Source organism: Toxorhynchites rutilus, chromosome 3 (genome assembly GCF_029784135.1).
Source record: "Toxorhynchites rutilus septentrionalis strain SRP chromosome 3, ASM2978413v1, whole genome shotgun sequence".
In the NCBI taxonomy this organism is placed as follows: Eukaryota; Metazoa; Arthropoda; class Insecta; order Diptera; family Culicidae; genus Toxorhynchites; species Toxorhynchites rutilus.
The window spans coordinates 63,074,575-63,095,771 of record NC_073746.1 but is presented as its reverse complement, the minus strand read 5'-3'; the positions used below and the strand labels follow the sequence as shown (position 1 = coordinate 63,095,771).

The following is a 21,197-nucleotide window of genomic DNA, read 5'->3' as shown; positions in this document are numbered from 1 at the left end:
CGGGCACTAGATTGAGTTTATAAACTCAGATCCGTTGTAGAATAATAAAATGAAATTATGTACGGTTTGTTTCTGGATGTTTTACAAAATGTGACGACTTTCTAGTTGAATTGTTGAGTATTTCTTGTTTATACAATAAGTATCTTTAGGAGCTGGGACCGACACTGATGTTGTGTCGACGCTCTTGATGCGCACTGGATAGAGGGCGTGGCGGGAGAAAGTCGGGGCCTAACGTGTTGAAATCTAAATACTTAAAAATTCAAAAAATCCAAAAATAAAAATAATTAAAATTCAAAAAATCTAAGGACCACAAAATTAAAATCTGAAAATCTTAAAATTTCAAAATTAAACTGTCATCAAAAAAAACGACTGTCATCGGATTGACGTCATCGATGTGTCACCGAGAATGAGGTTGTCTCTTCGAAAACGTGTTCAATTGATTCAGTCCTATTTTAATTGTCTCACGAATAAAGTTAAGTTATTGTAACGGTAGTTACAAAAGTGGCGACGAGAACGCGAGTTTTTTTTCGTGAGTTTTATGAATTTCGACGGGTAATCCGCGTAGAGAAAGCGCGATCGAATTTTAACTACGACGCCGCCGCCGAACAAAAGGAAGCGCACAGTTTCGTTTTTTCCGGAATGCGATGTCATCAATCAACGTCAACGTTCCCCCTAATCCAGAAGCCATCTTGGATTCGCTAGCTGGGAACATCAAAGAGTTCCAGTTTGATCCTGACAACCACTGTGCTTTCGCTGCCTGGTACGCTCGATACGAGGACCTCTTCGCCGAGGTTGTACACAGACTGGATGACGATGCTAAAGTGAGGTTACTTCTGCGCCGCCTGGGAACCAACGAGCACAACAGATACGTGAGCTACATATTACCAAGTACGCCGAAGGATTTCACGTTCGACGTAACGGTTCATAAGCTTATCGCATTATTCGGGACCACAGAATCAATGGTGAAGAAACGCTACAGTACGCTCACCATCGCTAAAATCCCGACTGAGGATTACGTCACTTTTGCGTGTCGAGTAAACAAAATGTGCGTAGAAATCGAGCTGAAGAAGATGTCCGAGCAACAATTTAAGTACCTAATGTTCGTCTGTGGTCTCAAGGGAGAGTGTGATGTCACCCTAGAGGCGATGATTGATTAATGTCAGCGGCTGATCAATCTAAAGAACGATACAGCGATGATTGAAGGCCCAACCGGACAGATGCTAGCAATCAAAGGAGGTTCACATCACCATCAGCGGAAGTTCCAGAAGCGGTCAACAGAGCGATGGAAAGGACCTCCAGTGCCGGAAGATGCGAAGAAAGTTCCTGCGACTCCGTGCTAGAACTGCGGTACTATGCACTACTCGAAGCATTACAGTTTCCGCAATCACAGATCTTTGGTCACTACCGATGGACAACTTCTGCAACCATATCAATGGTGTACCAGTGGATGTAAATTCATTGCAGAAGGCGTACCCGAAGCTATCCTGTCGTCCTGGCGTCCTGTCGACCAGTTTTCCGTCCTCGTCGACCGGTTTCCTATGCTATGCTACTAACGGTGGACGAAGAGCTCGATCGTCTGGAACGGTTGAATATTATTTCACCTGTAAATTATTCCGAGTGGGTGGCTCCAATAGTGGTAGTTAGGAAGGCGAACGGCAGCATACGCATTTTTGGGGACTACTTCACTGGGCTTAACGAGCGGCTCCAATCTCATCAATATCCGCTCCCGCTTCCACAGGACATTTTCTCCAAACTGGGCGGTTTGTTCAGCACAATCGATTCATCTGGACTCCGGAATGCCAACAGACGTTCGACAAATTCAAGAGAATATTGTCCTCCGAACTCCTGCTCACCCATTACAACCCGGAACAGGAAATTATAGTATCAGCCGACGCATCATCAGTCGGAAAAGGAGCAACAATAAGTTATCCAACATGCTTCTCGGGCACTCAACGCTGCCGACCAACGATACTCCCAGCCGGACCGTGAAGGTCTTGCGATAGTGTTTGCGGTAACCAAATTACATAAGTTCATATTTGGAAGGAGGTTCCTGCTTCAAATAGACCATGCATCGCTTCTACGTATTTTCGAGTCCAAAAAGGGGATACCGGTTTACACGGCCAACCGGCTCCAACGTTGGGCCTTAACATTGCTGAATTATGACTTTTCTATGGAATACGTCCCAACCAACAAATTTGGAAATGCTGACGTGTTGTCAAGGCTCATCAACCATCATGCCAAGCCAGACGAGGATTTCGTGCTAGCGTGCACCAATTTAGAGGATGATTTGAGGTCAGTAGCGATAAGTAGCGTCAGTTATTCACATCTCAGTTTCAGTATGGTACAACAAGCAACCAAGTCCGATCCAGTACTGAGGAAGATTCACCGTTTCATCCGAGACGGTTGGCCAACATCCAAGTCTGAAACGCAAGACAATGAACTGCGGAGGTTCCACGATCGCCAAGAGGGATTATCAATCGTTCAGGATTGCATCATGTTCGGGGACAGGTTGGTGATCCCCTCCATTTACCGAAAAAGATGCTTGGCTCAACTCCACAAGGGCCATTCAGGGATGCATCGAATGAAAGCAGTCGCACGCAGCTATGTGTACTGGCCGGGATTGGATGAGGAGATAGCCAGTTTCGTCAGAACTTGTCCACACTGCGCAGCAGCAGCACGGTCTCCTCCGAAGGCGAATCCTGTACCGTGGCCATTACCCACCGCTCCGTGGCAGTGTGTTCACGCTGACTATACGGGTCCGCTGGATGGAAAATTCTACCTCATTGTCGTCGACGCTTACAGTAAATGGCCGGAAATCCCCGACAAATTACGACGAAAGCAACTACCAACTTGTTGCGTCCGCTCTTCGCCAACAAAGTAGTGTAGTCGAAGTTCTGGTCACAGATAACGGCACTCAATTCAAAAGCGCCGAATTTAGCCAATATTGCCATGAAAACGGAATACACCATGTCACTACGGCGTTCTTCCATCCACAATCTAACGGCCAGGACGAAAGATTCGTCGACACTTTTAAACGTGCAGTCCGTAAAATTCAGGAGAGAGAAGGCAATATCAAGAAGGCTCTGGATGTTTTCCTTCTCACGTACCGGAATACACCAAATGCAAACGTGCCAGATGGGAGATCACCCGCCGAAGCTATGTACAACCGACCGTTGCGACCATGGATCTGCTACGAGCGCCGCGTGAACAGATACCAGCAATTTGCACCGAAGCTAGTTCAAGCCAACCGAGAACTTTCACAGCAAAGGATCCTGTATACGCTAAGGTCTACGCGAACAATAAGTGGACTTGGGTGTCGGGCATCGTGATCGAGAAAATAGGCAAGGTAATGTACAACGTCCGGTTGAAGAAAAGGGTAATTCGATCCCACATCAATCAACTGAGGGCACCAGCATTATCAGAATCGGATGCTGAGCAGATGACTCAATTAGAGGCGAATGAACTGAAAAGTTTAAACCCTCTTAAAGCCAAAAAGAAGAAGAAGAAGATGACTCAATTGAAGAAGCAGTTACCAATCAATATCCTACTGAATGAGTGGAAGTTGTCGTGTTCTGCATCACCTGCTGGGTTGGCAGCTACATCATCACTTCTGGAACAGCATGTCAATCCGTTATCAACAACGTCACCAGCGGAGATGTCCTTGCCGTTCCCAGCATTCGGTAGAACAAAGTCATCATCATCTTCGTCTTCAAATTCAGCGGACTTCCAATCCGCGAACGACTCGTCTCCTGCAGTCTAGGTACCTAGGCGCTCTTCTCGCAATCGAAGGCCGCCTCATTGGTTCCAGACATACCACAGGTATTAAGGAAGGAGATGTTGGGAGCACTGGCAACCGTAACTCAAAAAGCACCACAGGGCTCACCGTTGGCAGGCGACTGTCATCGGATTGACGTCAATTTTGAGCAGTAATTGCTCAGTGGATTTGGGTAATCCCTAACAATTCGCCTTTTAACAACTATTCGAAATTATCATGAAGATGTAAGTTGCTACCGTCCCGCTGGTCCCGAGAAAACGAGACGAGCAGACGAGCGCTCGTCTCGTTTGTGTTCATATTCCAGAAGCCGAGCTCGACTAAAAACAGGCGAGTAGCTCGTCTGGCTCGACGACCGTTTGGCCGCGCTCGTCGATGAATCAATCGAATCGTCTAGTTTGTTTGGTGTGTTTGTTCACCTTGTTGATTGAAAGCATCGGTATTCTTCTACTCCGCCTTTAAATTAAAAAAAAATGAGTGGGTTATATCTATGATATAACCGCAAGGTTGACGTGGAACTACCTTTTTTTTTATCCCATTTATTTATTTATCAGGCTCATTAGCATTTTATCTGTAACAGAGCCGGGTTTTTATCGTGTACATGTACATATGTTTATGTTTCTATAAATTGTAAATTACACAGTAGAAGTAGTAGTCATTTAGGCGTTAGGTTTTCTGTTCCATTACATTATGGTAAATTACACTCTAGTAGCCATTTCGGCGTAAGGGTATTCTATCTGTTCTTCCATTGTTCAGCAGACCGGACAGCGGAGACAGTTGATATTGATCATTGTTGGGCTATTTATAGAACAGCAGCCCGATGTTTCTTGCAGAGCAGAGCAGTTGTATGGATGAATCGATCTTTGTTCCACCGTGGATCGATCTCCATAGCTGATGATGGTTGCGTGGACGTAATTATTCTATAACAACACAAAGATGGTCAATTGAGGGCCCTGAGTTTGAACTCACGATCGATCGCTTAGTAAGCGAACGCGTAACCAAGTGGCTACGAAGACCCCCTTGGAACTACCTTAGCTTAGCAATCATTCGTTTGTATTGATTAAATTCTTGATTGAATGAAACAGTTTCCAAATTCAATTGAGTTCAATATATTTGCTCTGTGAGTGAAAAAAATGAACAAATGCCGTGTAAAGTCAATTCATTTATTGTGATTGATTGTTCTTCGTTACAAGTAAATTTAATGACGGACCTTTTACGTTTGGTATGAACAAAATATATGTACGGAAGAATTATCAAACGTTAGATGAACCAGCCTAAGGCTGAAAATCTTTCCAATAAAGACAAAAAAAAATTATCAAACGATTATTTTATTTTACATTTCCCTCTGAAGTTTACATCCCAAAAGTGTACATACTTCTCGAATCTCGAATTTGCTTGAAACTGGGAAGTTCATTCGCTTCTAGTGTCTGCACGATTTTCCCAGGTTCCTAAGTTTAGAAGATCATGTTAGGACAGACATATTCCACTCTGCACAAAGGCAAGCGAGGACAAAAGTACTCGCAGTTTGCATTTATTTGCAGAGCCGATTTCCCCTGAAACCTCGGTTTTGAAGTCTGTGTTAGGAAAACACATTTCAATCGGAACAAAAATACCCCCGATTTGTACGAATTCGCAATGCCGATTTCCCCACGCTCCATGGATTTGAAGTCTGTGTTAGGGAAACACATTCCAGTCGGAACAAAAATACCCCCGACTTACGTGAATTTGAAATACCGATTTCTCCAGGCACCTCCAGGTTTAGAAATCTCTATTAGGGAACACATTTCGGTGGGAACAAAAGCTCCCCCTACTTTCGTGTGTTCTTCTTCTTCTTTTTGGCTTTAAGAGGGTTTAAACTTTTCAGTTCACTCGCCTCTAGGCTCTTTCGTGTGTTTGCAATGCCGATTTCGCTGCTTGGTTTTAAAGTCTGTGTTAGGGAACATTTTTCGATGAGAACAAAAGTCCCCCTACTTTCATGTATTTGCAATGCCGATTTCCCCAAGGCTGCTTGGTTTTGATAGCTGTGTTAGGGAAACCGTAAATCGGGCCAATCAAAACGATGCAGTTAGTGCGTTTAGATAACGCCTATTATTTTACAGTTATTCAATTGTTTATCTAATGAAAAACAACATTTTGTTAGTTGCGATAGATGCGTAGAAATATTCCCTATCAAGTGATGCAAACATCTCTCCTATCCAGTACGAAATCTTTTAGTTTTTCCTGCATGTTCTGTGTTTAGGTTTTTATTTTACCCTCCATATATTCCGGTTAGACGTAGTCCCACGTCAAAATTGTTTCACGGCTAAACTAGTATTGCATAAACAATGTATGTTTTCAACTGCAACCATCAAATTCAGTTCAGTAATTGTTAGATTTTACAGATTTTCAAATGGGCCTCTTCCAAACAACACAACCAAATGTAAACATTGAACTCATATCCAGGGATGCTAGATGACTGTTTTGAATATATGAACACGGCACGAAAAGGGTCTTCACATATTGAACGAAAATGAGTAATTCAAAACAACTACTTTATTGGAAATACGTATACATAGATTTAAAACTTTTCTTGATAAATCGTTGATTAGGTGAACAAACATTGCCCCCAATAAATCCATAATAACAAAACGTCTGAGTGATAAAACCATATGCTCGAGGAAAAATATCAATGAAACCAGAAGATATATGAAACTTATTTCTTTTTGTTATGTTTTTTTTTAATATATTGGCACTGAGAAAAGAGTATCGATTGATCAATTTTAAAACTGTTTGTTGTTTTTCTCAAAACAAAAACATGTCTTCTCATCTGACATCACTGATCATACCGATTAAAACTGACTGAAGTCTCTCCAGTCTACCAAATAAAACATTTCAATGAAACTCGTGTACTGGAATGGGATATTTTGCTCGTCTCGACAGTGACTGAAGCCGAGACGAGACGAGACGAATTGCTCGTCTCGTTTTCTGGAATAGGGCCCATAACTGTTTTTGAAGGATTAACACTAAGTCCTCCCAAGTTGTACCATTTCAGTATGTAATAAAGGGCTGTTTGCATTCTATTGGATCTTCATTTTCAAACATCGTGGACTTTCTTCCACTGACCGAAGACCATGATCAGCGGACTTCCCGCCAACGAACGAAAGAATCTAGTCCCTCGAACAACAAGATAACGAAATAAGGATTTTATGATACTTTCTGTTATGTTACTTTATTGTATATTTTGATTTTTATAAAAAAAAAAGTCGCAGGAGGGTTTGTGTCCGAGACCCGACCGCATAGTTGGCGTAGGATTCTGTTGGGCTATTGGGATTTTGGATATGTTTACGTTAAACTCTTTGATAATGATTGGGTGGTCCTGAAAAGGGCAATTTTGTTTGGTTGTTGGGTATTGTTTGTTCACTCGACCAGTGTTTACCGAGTGATGATGACAGAAGTATGGTAAACAGTCGTTCGGTGGTGCCTATCAGATAGAAGATGCCGAAGTAGAATGAGATATGATGAGAACCGCCCTCTGTGACCCTAGACGAGATGCCTCCTGTGTTATGTATGGATGAAATAAAGACAAAAACTCACCAATGTAATATAAGATAATTACCAATACCGATACCAAATTTTCGAATATTTCTTCACTTTTTCAAATTTTTCTCACCGCATGAACTTTCCTTGGGTGAAAATGAACATAACAAAACAGACAGCTCAAACCGAACGACCCATTCTCGAGCGGGAACACACCTTGGTTTTTATTTATGAAAATTTTAATAAATCGTTTCATATATTAACATATATAAAACATTTTTAACACAACTGCTACCATATACAATTTGACAATTACACTTGTGCTAAATTTTTCATAATACACGATCGGTCATTGATATGAAATTTCACGAAGCAATCAACATTAAAGTTCCAAATTTAAATTTTATTTACAAGAATTAATCGTATCACTCACCCTACTTGCAATATAAAAATGCCCCCAACTTGCATATATTTGCAATACCGATTTCCCTCGGGCACCTCGGTTTTGATGTCTCTGTTAGGGAACCGCCGCATGTATCGCCAATTTCGACCAATTAGAAGTGGGTAGGGGTTGAGATTTTTCAATTGTTCGATAGTTAGTTTCATGACATATATTATTTTCTCCAATATAAAAAATTGTTATGGAGTGCCGAAATTGATTGACGCAAAAATTTAATCAATTAATCATGAAATGACTGAGCAATGAACGTTTGAAATTGGACAATTTCCACGATGTGCTCGATTTTCGATTTTCAATTTGCAGCCCAATATGTTCCCGAAAGACGTAATCCTACGTCAAAACTTTACCTCGCGACATTCTATAAGCCGTTGTTGGAGAGACGAACCAGTCGTGGAGGACTAAATGTCTAGATGTAGACGTATAGGCGTATAAATAAGTTGATACTAAGTTGAAAACGAAGGATTTTTTTTTCTTTGACTTTGATTGGTTCGTCACTTCCATTTTTTGGAAGAATGTCAGGAGTGAGAATTGAACTCGTGGCCATTACTACGCCTCCAAAAACAAACGATTGAAAAATGCAGCTCTTAGGATTTTCCCGAAACCACGTTATCTTCGGTGGTTTAATTATAAATCAAACATTCTTAACAGTCGACATAGACACCCTTATACATCTATTTTTTCGGTATTTATTTCTGCACATGTGGAGAGCACATGACATTTAGTCCAGAAATTTACCTAACCGGCGTTCGGATGAAATTGATCCATTTCATGTACCTCGTGAGGATAGAACGAATATGACTAAAAGTGTATTGACAACACCAAAATTGATTCAAAATTCAACCATCTCATTCTAGGGAATGAGTACGCACAGAAAGTTAAATACATTCCTTTCATCCTATCAGTTACGGACCTATACTACGCTTCCTTAAAGCAATCCCTCCATCTCTCTCATAAATTGCATGTATGCGTCGTCCTTGCTGGGTTTGCTCTTTTCCGGCACACCAGGCGCTCCAGTTCTGCCAGGGTGTAAATGATGGTGCTGCTGCTGGTGTTGATTCGGGTGATGCGATTGCTGGTGGTGGTGACCCATATCCAAGCGACTTTGCTGCGGCCGCTTGATGCCCTCGTCCTTTTTGGTTCGCAGTGCACTGGGTACGAAACGCGTAACGTCGGCACTGAGATTTCGAATTTGAGGCTTCGCCGAAATGGTGGCACTTTTTGGATCTTTCTGCTGCTGGTGAAGCATATTACGCATATGTTGCTGTTGGATGTGCTTCGGGGGTGGTCCGGTGGGTGGCCCAGGTGGCATGCGTATACCAAGTCGAGGTGGGATTCCCGGCGGCGGACGAGGAGGCATTCTCAAACCCGGGATACCAGGAATTCCGGGACGAAGAGGTGGAGGACGAATCATAAGAGCAGGTTGGATTGGGCCCGGTCCAGGAATCGGCAAAGACGGCATCGGCACATATTTCACTGTTGGATCCGAAGGATGGGGTGCTGGATTCGGTAATGCTATCGGAGGCTTTGGAGGTGTCGGAATTGCACTGATGAGCGCGTCTGGTTGATCTTTCTTCTTCTGCACGCTCTCCATTTCCTTCATGAATTCGTCAAGATTTTGACCCGAAATTGCAAGCATCTTCTGTTGCACCGTGCTTACGTGTTTAGGTTTTTCGGTATCCGAATCGTCTGAATTGTCCCGCGAGTCAGCGTCGTCGAAGAATTTGACACTTTTTTGCGTTTCATTGTGGAACTCCTCCAGATCAAAGTCAAGCTCTGGCATTGCAAACAAATCTGGTGCTGGTCCCGGTGGACATCCGGGAATATCATCGTCATCATCCACGGGTTCCATCGGTTCTACCGGGTTTTCAATAGGTTTTTTCAAAATCGGTGGTGGTTTAATAGGTGGCAGAATAGTTGGAATAATAGGCGGTATTGGGATTCTAGGAATAGACAATGGTGTAGGAGTCTCGTTAGCCGACGGCAACGGGATATCATCCACTTGAACTTGTTCGGCGTGTCTAACACTTTCGTAGTACTGTATCCGCTTGTTTCTGCGCTTCTCATAGTCTACTTCCTTTCGCTTTAGCTCTCCCCACAAATCGGGATCATCCGCCTGGTACAGTCGCATGACACGATCCAGAGTTTCTTTTAACTTTTTACGTTTTTCCTTCAATACTTTTTCGTTCAAAGGCGAAGGCTGGTACACATTGAACTCCATCTCATCTATTTTTTCCATCTCCTCGATCAGTTGAGCCGGATCTTTCCCTTTCAGGACAGCCGCTCTCACCATCTGCCGCTGCTTTTTGTTTTTCTTCAGTTCCTTCTTGCGGGCTTCTTTACGTGCCTGGTCCGTCGGATTCATGTACTTCCCACTCTTGGTGGTGTTTATTGACCGACGACCCATTTTGCAGAATTCAGAAAATCACGAATAGCTTGAAACCAATGAATCAATCTGAACTGTGAAATACAACAAATGCTTCGATTTATGTAAACAATTCATGAAGGGTAAATTTTACACCGCTGTCAAAACAAATAATCGAGGGATGATGTGCTCGACATTCAAGGTTTTTAAAGGTGGACTAGACTTTCCGCATAAACTAGTATTATAGAAACGGGAAAAACTGTTTCTTTTATCACAAAACAGCTAACATTTCCAAATGTTTTGAATTGCTTAGATTGGGTTTGTTCCGCCACTGATGGTGATCAAATCGTGAAACTAATCAACACTAATCCTAGGCACATGGCACTTGAATTAACAGATTCAATACAGATATCTAAAACTGCCGTTCAAGCGAAATTGTGAAGCTTGGTTAAATTTATCGCTACAATGTAAAGGTTTTCACAAAAATTAATACGAAAATATTGAATGAGTTGCATATAAAAAACTGCCGCTTGCTTTATAAGAACAACTACAATACACCGTTTTTGAAACAAATCGAGTGACTTGTGATGAAAAATTAATTATCTACAATGCTGTTGAACGAAAAAAAAATTGGGTGAGCGTAGTGATCCGGTTTTCTTTCTCGAGTAGACCGCAAGTAATCGATAAGGTAGTAAACTAACCATAGATTTAAGAAAATTGTTTATATATAGTTATAAACATATAATTATGAATTCGGCTTGTTACTCGTTAGATGAAAGAATAAGGCGGGTTCCGTATAATTAATATTGTATTGTATTCACAAAATTAAAAATTTCCTACAGACAACAATTCATATTATTCTCCCTGAAACAACTTCATTTCTAATTCACTTACGTTTAGTTTCCTTATTCTCTCCTTCTGTCTCTATTTTTCTCCTCTTCATAATTTCTTATAATCGTTGCATTCTAATTCAATAATAAATAATTTTCTTCAGGTAATGGATAGTAATGGCAAAATCGTGACAATGATATTTTTTCACCTTGACGTTTCAATCTCTCCCAATGGCTGCACGATCCAGATTGCTTCGATGAGGAGCGCCGACCGATAGGGATGTGACACGGCTCCTTCTTCTTCTTCTTTGTTTTTAAGAGGCTTTCAACCTTGCAGTTCATTCGCCTCTAATTCGGCTCCTTTAAACTTATGTAAATGAGCCTGTAAAACTAAACGACGATCCGATCTTCATACGAACAAAGCCATACTTTGTACCTGGTGGTGATGGTCAATCCAGATTTTATTCAGAAACCGACCTTTTCTTTATTTTCCAATGGCTCTAACGTTCCTAGAGGAACTTCACCATTTCAACGTAATATTACTTGCTTCAATGTTATTAGTACTTAGTTGAGGGGACTATGCCAAACAAAACACTCTAGCTATAGAATACGCGGACCAATTTCTATGACGAATGAAATGCCCCAACCAAAACGAAACTCGAACCCAAACCCTCAGCATGATATGTGATACTAATCACTTAGTCACGGGAGCAAATATCAGACCTTATGTCTTTTGAATAACCCGGCAAAAACCTCTATTCCTGGTTCACACAAATTAGGAGAATTTATTAAGCTATAGCCAATATTGTTCATTAAATAGAGTTTAAAGTCAATTAGGTATCGTTTATGCAACTCCAAGGTGTGGTAGAATCGTTTATTCAACCTTGTTTAAATTTGTTTAGCTCTAATTAGACCTAGACCTAGACTGCTTTATTTTCTTGTACCAAATTTTTGTGAATAGACTTCGCTTTTCAAGTTTTTTAGCAAAGCTATCATCAGCCTCAGCAATGGTCTCGAGCTGACGTGTTTGGCCGGAGACAAGCTCCCTACTACTCTGGCACCGATCTATAACAAGGCACTGCCATCAACACCAGCTGCCTATGTCTGTGCTAAAATTGGAATTAGGCCCAGAAAAGCTGAATGAGTGTGGACTTGCCGCCCGGGCTTGTCCACTTGCCGAAAACCGATTCGAATCATGCCGAACCCAACCTGAAAAAAATCGGTCCGGATCAAAAAAAATTCGAACCAAAACAAAAACGTATGATAAATTTGACTTTGGCTATGAACCAAAGTAAAATTGATACAACTATGTTTCCATTTGTAAGATTAGAAAATTTGGTTCTGAATTATCATCCTAGCTGTGCATTTTCTATTTAATGTGCACGTAACGGCTAGTAACACTCCCCAAAGTAAGCGCGCTCGCAAAATGGAAAACAATTTCAAATCCGCTCTGTTTTGACAGTTTGTTTCAGCAACGCCTTTTTGTGTATGGAATATAAGCGACGGAAACTATTTTCATTTCATGTTCATACATTTGTGATAAAATGACTGATAAGTGATTCCAAGAAAGAAAATTTAACTTGCTTACACCGTCCATCGTGATACAGTGATACGTAGTGCATGATTTTATGCTCACAGATAGAGCTCGTCTCGAAATGAACTCCCGTGTGGCTACCCCGAAAGTTGGCCGTTTGGGGTCGTCTTCGAAGCAATCGACTCCAATGGGAGGTTCACAACCAGTGAGGACCACCATGAGTAGCTCGCTCTTATCCGCTAACAAAATTAGTGGAAACACCCCCTCTAGTGATGTGCAAAATTCTGCTCCATCGTCAGCTTTGAAGACACCCAAATCTCATCCAACGGCTATTTTTGCGAATGCTAAATCCAAATCATCGACTGCCCTGAACAGCTGTATGACACCATCGTCGTTATTTCGAGGCACTGCCTCGGCGACCTCGTTGAAAAACAGTGGTTCTACATTTGGGACCCCTAAGTATGGATTGAAGAAAACAAAGTCTCAACTGGAGAGTTTAGCAGCGAAAACTCCAGAATGTTTTTCCAAGGTGTCATTAGAAAGCCCTCGGGTGGGTCGTAATTCTTCAAAACTAGACGACTCGGCAAAATCATTAAAAGAAAAGGATGGAGCAAGCGGAGAGATAAGTAATTTGAAAGTGGCGGTTCGGGTGCGTCCACTTTCCACCAAAGAGTGCCTTGATTCAGTGGCAAATATTGTCCAGGTTCGAGGTAATGAAGTTATTGTGAATGCTGGAAGCACAGCAGATGCAATGGGAGGCGTTGAACATTGCTTCCAATACGATCATGCGTTTTGGTCGTGCAATGCAGAGGACCAGAAACAATATGTAGATCAGATAGGTGTTCATGATGGTGTCATGAAGCCCCTGCTGGATAAAGCATTTGAAGGGTACAACGTGTGTTTGTTCGCGTATGGCCAAACAGGTTCCGGTAAAAGTTACAGCATGATGGGTATGGATGCAGACGATTTGGAAATAAGTCCGGAAGCTGGCATTATTCCCCGTTTCTGCCAGGATCTTTTCCGGCGCATAGAATCGTGCCAAGGACAGATCCATGCCGAGGTGGAAGTTAGTTATTTTGAAATATACAATGAAAAAATTCATGATCTTCTTGCCGTATCTCCCACGGAAGGAGTTTTCTCCGTGACCACGTCGAGTGTCAGGAAACCACCGTTGAAAGTTCGCGAGCACCCCATTTGGGGACCGTACGTGGTTGATTTGAGCACACACCCAGTGGACTCATACTCGGCCCTGCGGAATTGGCTGGCTGTTGGCAATAGCCAGAGGGCTACGGCTGCTACTGGAATGAATGATAAAAGTTCCCGATCCCATTCGATATTTTCGGTGGTTCTAAACCTTTCTGAAGTTGCTTCCTCGGAGAACAAGGATACCAAAAATATTCCCCAGACTAAGAGAAGCAAAATAAGTCTGGTGGACCTAGCCGGCTCCGAACGGGTGAGCCACACCTGTGCCAGTGGAAGTCGATTGAAGGAGGGAGTCAGTATCAACAAGAGCCTACTGACACTGGGCAAAGTCATCTCGTCACTGGCAGATTCCAAAAAGAATCCAGCGACATACATTCCGTACAGAGACTCGGTTCTAACATGGCTGTTGAGAGTAAGTAAAAGAATGTCATTATGTGTTCGAATTATTTTATTTCATTTGATGTTGAGCAGAAGCGATTGATTTTATATTGTATTCAATTTTGCTTCCAATGGCATTAGGGCAAAATCCCTCCGGTGAAGTGACTCACTGGAATGGCTCGCATAGTACGCTTATGGTGGGTGCATTTACACAGAAGCGCACATTTGCTGCAACATGCTTTGCTTCGAATCGATTTCAGTCCAATGTTGGCTGTTGGGAAGAAGAAAACGTGGCGTGATAAATGATAAGAATTTTTAATTGTGTCACCACTCAACAGGCGCTGCTTACCTGTTTGCCTCTTATCGGGCGAACTCGCCTTTTTACTGGCGGACATAAACAAGCGGCTCCACTTCATCTTGTTTGCTATGGAGACTTATGGTTGAACACGTGATACGTGAAGAAATTAGCTGTAGTTTCTTATTCACAAAAGTTGCACCAACCGCTCATAATCGCGATTCAAATTGGAATGATTTTTGCTTGTTGCAATGGTTACGAAAGCAAAGTTTTACTTTGGTTATCGTGCGAGGTAGACGCACTCGAAACCACAGAGTACATCCTCTCTCTTGATTGTGAATCATTTATCGTACTAATGTCTCAATATTTGTTTCATATTGATGAACCACATACATCCGCTAGCGATAAGTGTTCACGCTTCTCAAACATTCGTACAACGAGAACGTGCTCTTGTTATTTGATGGAAATTGTTGTTATGAATAGAATCATGCAAAATATTACCGTGAGTTCTTTTGAAATATTCAGTCCTACTAGAAAAAATATAAACTATGTTGAGTGAACATTTCTTTCTATCCTCCAATGTGAGACCATTACATACACTACATAACAATTTTCATCCGAGTTTATCTTCCTAAAAAAGTGTGGGATTACTATTAATGCGTTAGCAAAAAAAGAACAGGAATTGGCACATTTTGAAACTGCCCCTCAGAACCATGTAAGTATGTAGTAATTCTTAACATACACTGCATTTCATAACTATAGAACAACTCCATTTCTCTGAGTCTCCAGGAGATAGTAAGAAGTCGGTTGAATTGAAGTATATTGTGTAGAATGCAATTACACCCATACCTCGCTTTACGGCCTAGATACGTCCCATGAAACTTGGCCGCAAAGCGAAGCTGTACACCCATACCTCGCTATACGGCCGCTCTTTATACGGCATTTCGCTACAACGGCTGTTTCGCTCTTCTATTGTGGCACGTTTTCGATTTACGGCCTAAAATATATAATATGCTATAATGGCCAAAAAAATAAAAAATTTTTAACTTTATTTACTTGTGTCACACAGCCGTCAAAGTTTTAATTTGCGATTGAGCTGATTTTTTGCATATGGTCGTTTTTCGTGAGAATCAACATTTTTAGGAAAATCCCGTTTGAAAATTTGAGATGCTTATTCCATTGGCACTCTAATATACATACACATATTTTAGGTAACATTTCATTTTTGTTTATAGTTTATAGTTTATAGTTTTGTTTATAGATTGTTGTTTTATGAAAACATTTATGTACATGTTATGTATGTATTTTTAATTTAGATGAAATAGAAAGACATGAACGCGTAGAACGAGATACACACTACAACATGGCGCGGCTTGGTCGAACCCACTCCGAATGGATTATTTGAACTGACTGAGAACTAACGATGGCCTACGAATTAGAAACTGATTGTAATTTATGTGAAATTGTCGTTAAAATTATTTTTATAGTATTACTTGCGTCATTTTCATTAGTACTTAGTTGAGATTTCTATGCCAAATAACACGCCTTGAATGCATTCTGAGTGGCAAGCTCTAAAATACGCGTGACCACAGTGCAAGTCAGAGGAAATTTCTTTGAAGAAAAATTTCCCCGACCAGAACGGGAATCGAACCCGAACTCCCGGCATGTTAGGTTCGACGCTAACCACTCGGCCACGGGTGCATCATTTATCCTAAGTTGGTCGAATAAATAAATGTTTCGATGCTCCCTGAAAGTGAAGATTTGAAACATCAAAACGTGAAGCGAAGGGTGCGCACGAAAAAAAGGTTTTTTTTTTATTGAGAGTGAAAAGAAAGCAGTAACACAGCGTGATTAAAGTTTAAATTTTAATGCGGTAGGTTCATTATTGAGTGACGTTTTGTCAATGAGGGTTAATTTGCGAGAACCTGGTCAAGACACTCCACACCTCAATATTTTACGCGGTGTGTCTGCTGGGAACCGTAGATTATTAACAAAATGAATTCGAATTCTGTATACGATAAGCAGTCAACGCATAAGAGCATGTGTATTGGGTCTTTCAGATTAAACGCTCACGCAACAAATTTTAATAACTTCTACAAAAGTGAGCCGATTTTTATTTTAAAAAAACGAAAATAAAGCTTATTTTAGGACATTTTCGATGTGGCCACCCCTTTTTTCGATAACGGATTTTAAACGGTGAACAAAATTCTTCATGCACAACTCTAACATTACGACTTCGATGCTGTTGAAAATCTGAGTTATTTCTTCTTTAAGCTCCTCCAAATTTTGTTGCTTATTACCATATCAACGGTCCTTCACGTACCCCCAGAGGAAATAATCGACGACGAGAAATGTTGAAATTCTTACCATAAAAGGACAAAGTTTCATTAAAGCCTTAGTTGTAAAAATAATCGAGTAATACGATTTCATTAAAAATACACGTTCTTGTAAATTGTACATCTTGACACTAAAAACCATCCGATGCAGTGTTACCATCGACGGAGCGAAAAAAAAATTTAGGGGAAGCTATGCGACTTTTTTGAGATGCGACTGCAGTTTTACATACAAACGCGAGTAAAATTGATGTTTGCTAGTGATTTCTAGCTAATAGCACACTGACACTAATTGAGTTATTCGTTGTCCTCCTTTGCGCTTATTTAACTTAAAAATATTTTCGGCGGCCCCTTCAATGCTGTGATCAACGAGCCAAAATGTATGTAGAGTAGGAAAACGCGAGGGTAGCAGCTTCAGAAATAAAAAAAAAATAACCTGACTCTCCTTCCCTGAGTATCTAGCTAGCTATTCGTTCACGTAGTGTTACAACTTCTGATAACTATGGGTAGGTTTCAGCTGTGGTAACAGAGTATGAAACATTTGTCTCGTGTAGTCCGTATGATTCTACTGCTTCATGATTCATGGGGGGAGGCTCCAGATCTAGCAAATGAGAGGCAAAGAAGAAAATAAATTTGCAGCACCGAAAGCGATCGTGACGTTTTCGTTCGCATGCTTGTGTATTAGAAAGTACTAACCGAAGCAGAATTCTCTCGTTCTCTTTTGTGTCATGATTCGTAGCATGTAACCACAAACGAATGCCACTGGGGAAATTACTTCCACAAGAGATGGTTGTGAATTATTAAGTGAAACGTTCGTTTGGTGAACACTGGTACTTATTCATCTCATTTAAAATAATGTACAATATTATTTTATTTCTAGCTCTTTTCTTTTCACGGTCAAACCATAAGTTCGTTTTCTCTCAAGAGCCGTGGCTTGTTTTTCAAAATGTGACTTGTTTCTAGTCGAATTTCTTACTATTTTATGTGTATACAATAAGTAAGCTGGGACCGACACTGATAATGTGCAAACTCTTTTGATGCGGGCTGAATGGATAACGCAGTAAGAACAATTCGGGGATCAACGTGTTAAATGAGCAGCATGTGAGCGTTCAACCATCTCTAGTCGAACGTGTAATCCACTCTAATTGCATACTATTGCATTCATCATATCTGATAACAACAAAATGAAGCTCTCTATTTCTGCAAAATTGTTACACATCTATCACTATCAGGGTTGTAATTTGTTTTGAAAAAATCTGTATATCTGTATTTTAGATAAAAAAAAATCTGTATCGAAAAACTAAAGGGAGAAAATGAAAATAAAGTTTTTTTTCATTTTGAATTTATGGGTAGTCAAAGTTATATCGATACAACAAAATAAATCATAAACAGGTTTTCTCATTAATCCTATGAACTGTATGATGTTTATACAGGGTTTTGTGGGACTTTGCCTTCAAATTTTTCGTCAATTTCATCCTTGAAGCTTCTCCTTGAGCCGATACGTAGTTCTTCGCTTTCAAAGTAGAGTCCATAATTGTGGGTCCAACCGATTTGTGGATTTTGTTTTGTTGGTATTGGAAAGCGACTTGAATTCGTCTTGAATAGTCTGAATTCGTTATCCAAGCCCTGCTTTAACAAATAGAGGAAATTGTCGCATAAAATCGTAACGGTTTGATAACTTGACGAAATTTTGAGGGTTTATCCATGTGAAGGTTGTGCCAGATGATGGTGGGGGAGCGAGCGTTCCGCTTTAGCACTTGGACACTAGGACACTAGCACACTTTCATGTCCTTTGAAAAGACGGACTGGTTCCACAAGCACGTTAACAGAACCACCTCGATCACAAGTGGACTGTATCACTTCCTTGGCACTTTCTACTGGATGGTTGCTGGTTCTCCGGTGGAATCAGGATGATGTTCCGCTGATTAAAGAACTAGTTGATGGGTCTGGCTTCTATACACACATGGTTAAATACAAATGCTTCTTCAGAAAGTCTTCAAAAATTTTCACATCAATGTCAGCATCAGCGAATCGTTGCACGTAGCTCTCCAAACATAAGTTACCCAACATGATCAACAATAACATTATTGGGTGTGTAGGTGTGTAGGAATATTTTAAAACGATTGATTTCATCACAAAGGCGGGCAGTATGGTATAGAAAAAACAAAAATGCTGGGGAAAGCGGTTTGGAACGAAAAGTATCTTGGAAGATTGCTAAGTTCTGTTTCGATAATTTGAAGGAAAACTATAAATGCTCCATACGGTTTTGGTGAAATTCGATCCACTATACCTCATATCTTTTATGTTATACCTGTAAACATAAGAAGGAAACGACCCATTAAAGAGTGTCTATAATCATTTTTCTCATTAGTTGGAAGTGTCCATCTTAATCGATTCTGAATTTCAAAAATCTAGTTTGGTATTCTGTGGAAACAGTGTGATAGATTGAGGATCATTCTTAAATGTAACGTCATATCACTTGGAACGTTGATATGACGTTACATTTATGATTACATATAATATCATAATCTGTTCGCAAGTTCTCCATTCTACGAAACTATGTGAACCTTCCACACAAGAGAAATCGGAAGCAATAGTTGTTTTTTTTTTTTGGCAGTTAGGATAATAAGAGCCACATCTGTCTTAATTTAATTTATTTCAAGAGGCTGGGATGGAAACTTTGCCTGACATAGAAAAATAACGGTTTCGGCTTTTTTCGCCTTATTTCCCAACTTAATCAAAAACAGTTTGCTGTTCATTCACTTCTACCCGAACTTATAATATAGACATGCTCTCGGTTGAGCCACAGGCTACTCAGGGATAACCTTCAACGCATGTTCATATGGGACATTCTTATATGTTTTCCGTTCTTCTCCTTCAAGAGCATCAAAGTTCTCAGAGGAACCGTCTCAACTTTAATCCTTGATAAGCTCATGCCTGTAGAACATTCGATTTTCGGGTTCTGTTTCCTCGAGTGGCTGGAAAGTCCGCAGTCACAGAATCACTTCGTCATTTTCGATGATAACATTACCTTAGAAATTTCTGTTCCTAGTATTGCGCAGTAATGGCTGTACTATTGTGCGCATTTTATGATATTTGATCCTTATCTGTCTATCTTTTACGTATCAATTTACCTCATAAATTTTTTTGAAGAAATGATGAAAAAATTATTCAAAACGATCTTAACTCGAGATGGGCAAACCGTTCACGAACCGTACGAACGAACTAGTTCGCTGAAAAGAGTGAACGAACGGTCGTTCTTTTTCAAAGAACGGTAGTTCTCCCCACGAACTGATTGCGAGCGAACGGTTTGTGAACGAACTGATTCCGAAAGAACGGTTTGTGAGTGAACTGTTTGAGAGTGAACTGATGGAGAGTGAACTGCTTGTGAACGAACTTGCTCAGAACGAACTGTTTGCGAGTGAACTGAATGGGAAAGAACTGATTGAGAGTGAACTGTTTGGGAACGAACTGTTCGAGAACGAAGTGTTTGCGTGCGAACTGTTTGCGAACGAACTAGTGCAGCTGAACTGATTTGCGCTGGACGGAATGGATGCATATAACGAGAACGCTTATAAGGAAAATAAAACGGTATTGTCATGATGAGCAAAATGCATCTAACGCAGGGTTTATTTTGTTAATGTATACTCAATTTTGTGTTAAAAATCAAATTAGATTTTCGTAGTTTTAAAAGCAAAACTATATATTTTCAATTTCATGTTTTCTTTCAACTCCGCGTAACATTCATATATTTCCTGATTATCAGAAAAAAAATCTAGGGGAAGCTGGGGCGATTCATGGATTAGGTAAACATAAAATCTCATAGTGAGGGCGAAGTTTTTTCGTTGCTTTCAATTCATTGTTTGGCTTATTGCGTGTACGTGTTATCGTGATTGTTTGTATGATTGATTGTTAGTGAAAATCGCTGCTGATTTTTTCCCCTGAATGAACATTATGAAATATGATCTTACATGGAACCTGTGTGTTGTCCAAAAAGAGAATATGAAAAATTGCACATATTTTGTGCACATCAAATTATTACATAAACTTTTGTCGACCGATAAACATATTTTCACATACAGTTTGCGACTTTTGAAGAAGAAGCAGCTTATCTTTCCCCACTAAATATCAAAAATATAAATCCCATACGTACACTAGCCTATCCAACGATATCAATTCATAGCTGTCTATTGATGTTGGGTTCCAGCTAACATTCTATGTTGTTCTTAATACCGCTGAACGAAAGAACGGTTCAAAAGAACTGATTCACTTAGATGAACGGTTAATGAGTGAACCGTTCATCAAAGTGAACTGTTTTGCCCATCTCTAATCTTAACAGGAGCACCCTGTTCCGTTTCTGCCAATTTCAGCGGCCTAGTGGCGTTAAGGTGAAGGTGGAAGGAATCCATTGTAGTAGTATAGGTAAAACCACGTGTAAAAATGGGGTAATAGTGTTCGTGAGAGAAGAGCAATTTGTTTCGTCTGTTTTCATTTTGTACTTAAATAGATCAATT

At 40.5% G+C, this 21,197-nt stretch overlaps 2 protein-coding genes and 1 long non-coding RNA gene across 3 annotated transcripts in view; 1 reads left to right on the top strand and 2 right to left on the bottom strand.

Moving 5' to 3' along the window:
* Positions 1-8,526: 8,526 nt before the first annotated feature.
* LOC129774640 (WW domain-binding protein 11) lies at positions 8,527-10,231 on the bottom strand. The gene has a single exon (XM_055778457.1). It carries the CDS (start codon positions 10,150-10,152, stop codon positions 8,674-8,676), a length of 1,479 nt encoding a protein of 492 aa, XP_055634432.1. The 5' UTR covers positions 10,153-10,231; the 3' UTR covers positions 8,527-8,673.
* A 2,142-nt stretch (positions 10,232-12,373) lies between these two features.
* LOC129774635 (kinesin-like protein KIF14) overlaps positions 12,374-21,197 on the top strand; it is a 43,673-nt gene continuing 34,849 nt past the window's right edge. The window contains exon 1 of the mRNA XM_055778421.1: positions 12,374-14,089. Within this exon, the coding sequence (XP_055634396.1) occupies positions 12,569-14,089 (1,521 nt within the window). The 5' untranslated portion in view covers positions 12,374-12,568. The remainder of the gene's footprint in view (positions 14,090-21,197) is intronic.
* On the bottom strand, positions 14,108-15,644 carry LOC129774649 (uncharacterized). The gene is made up of 2 exons (XR_008742743.1): positions 14,405-15,644; positions 14,108-14,326 (listed from the first exon to the last, which is right to left on the bottom strand). It is a non-coding gene; the product is annotated as an uncharacterized LOC129774649 (long non-coding RNA).

Bases quoted from the DNA above. Each gene is read 5' to 3' on its own strand.
- LOC129774640 (XM_055778457.1), bottom strand. From the start codon at position 10,152: ATGGGTCGTCGGTCAATAAACACCACCAAGAGTGGGAAGTACATGAAT.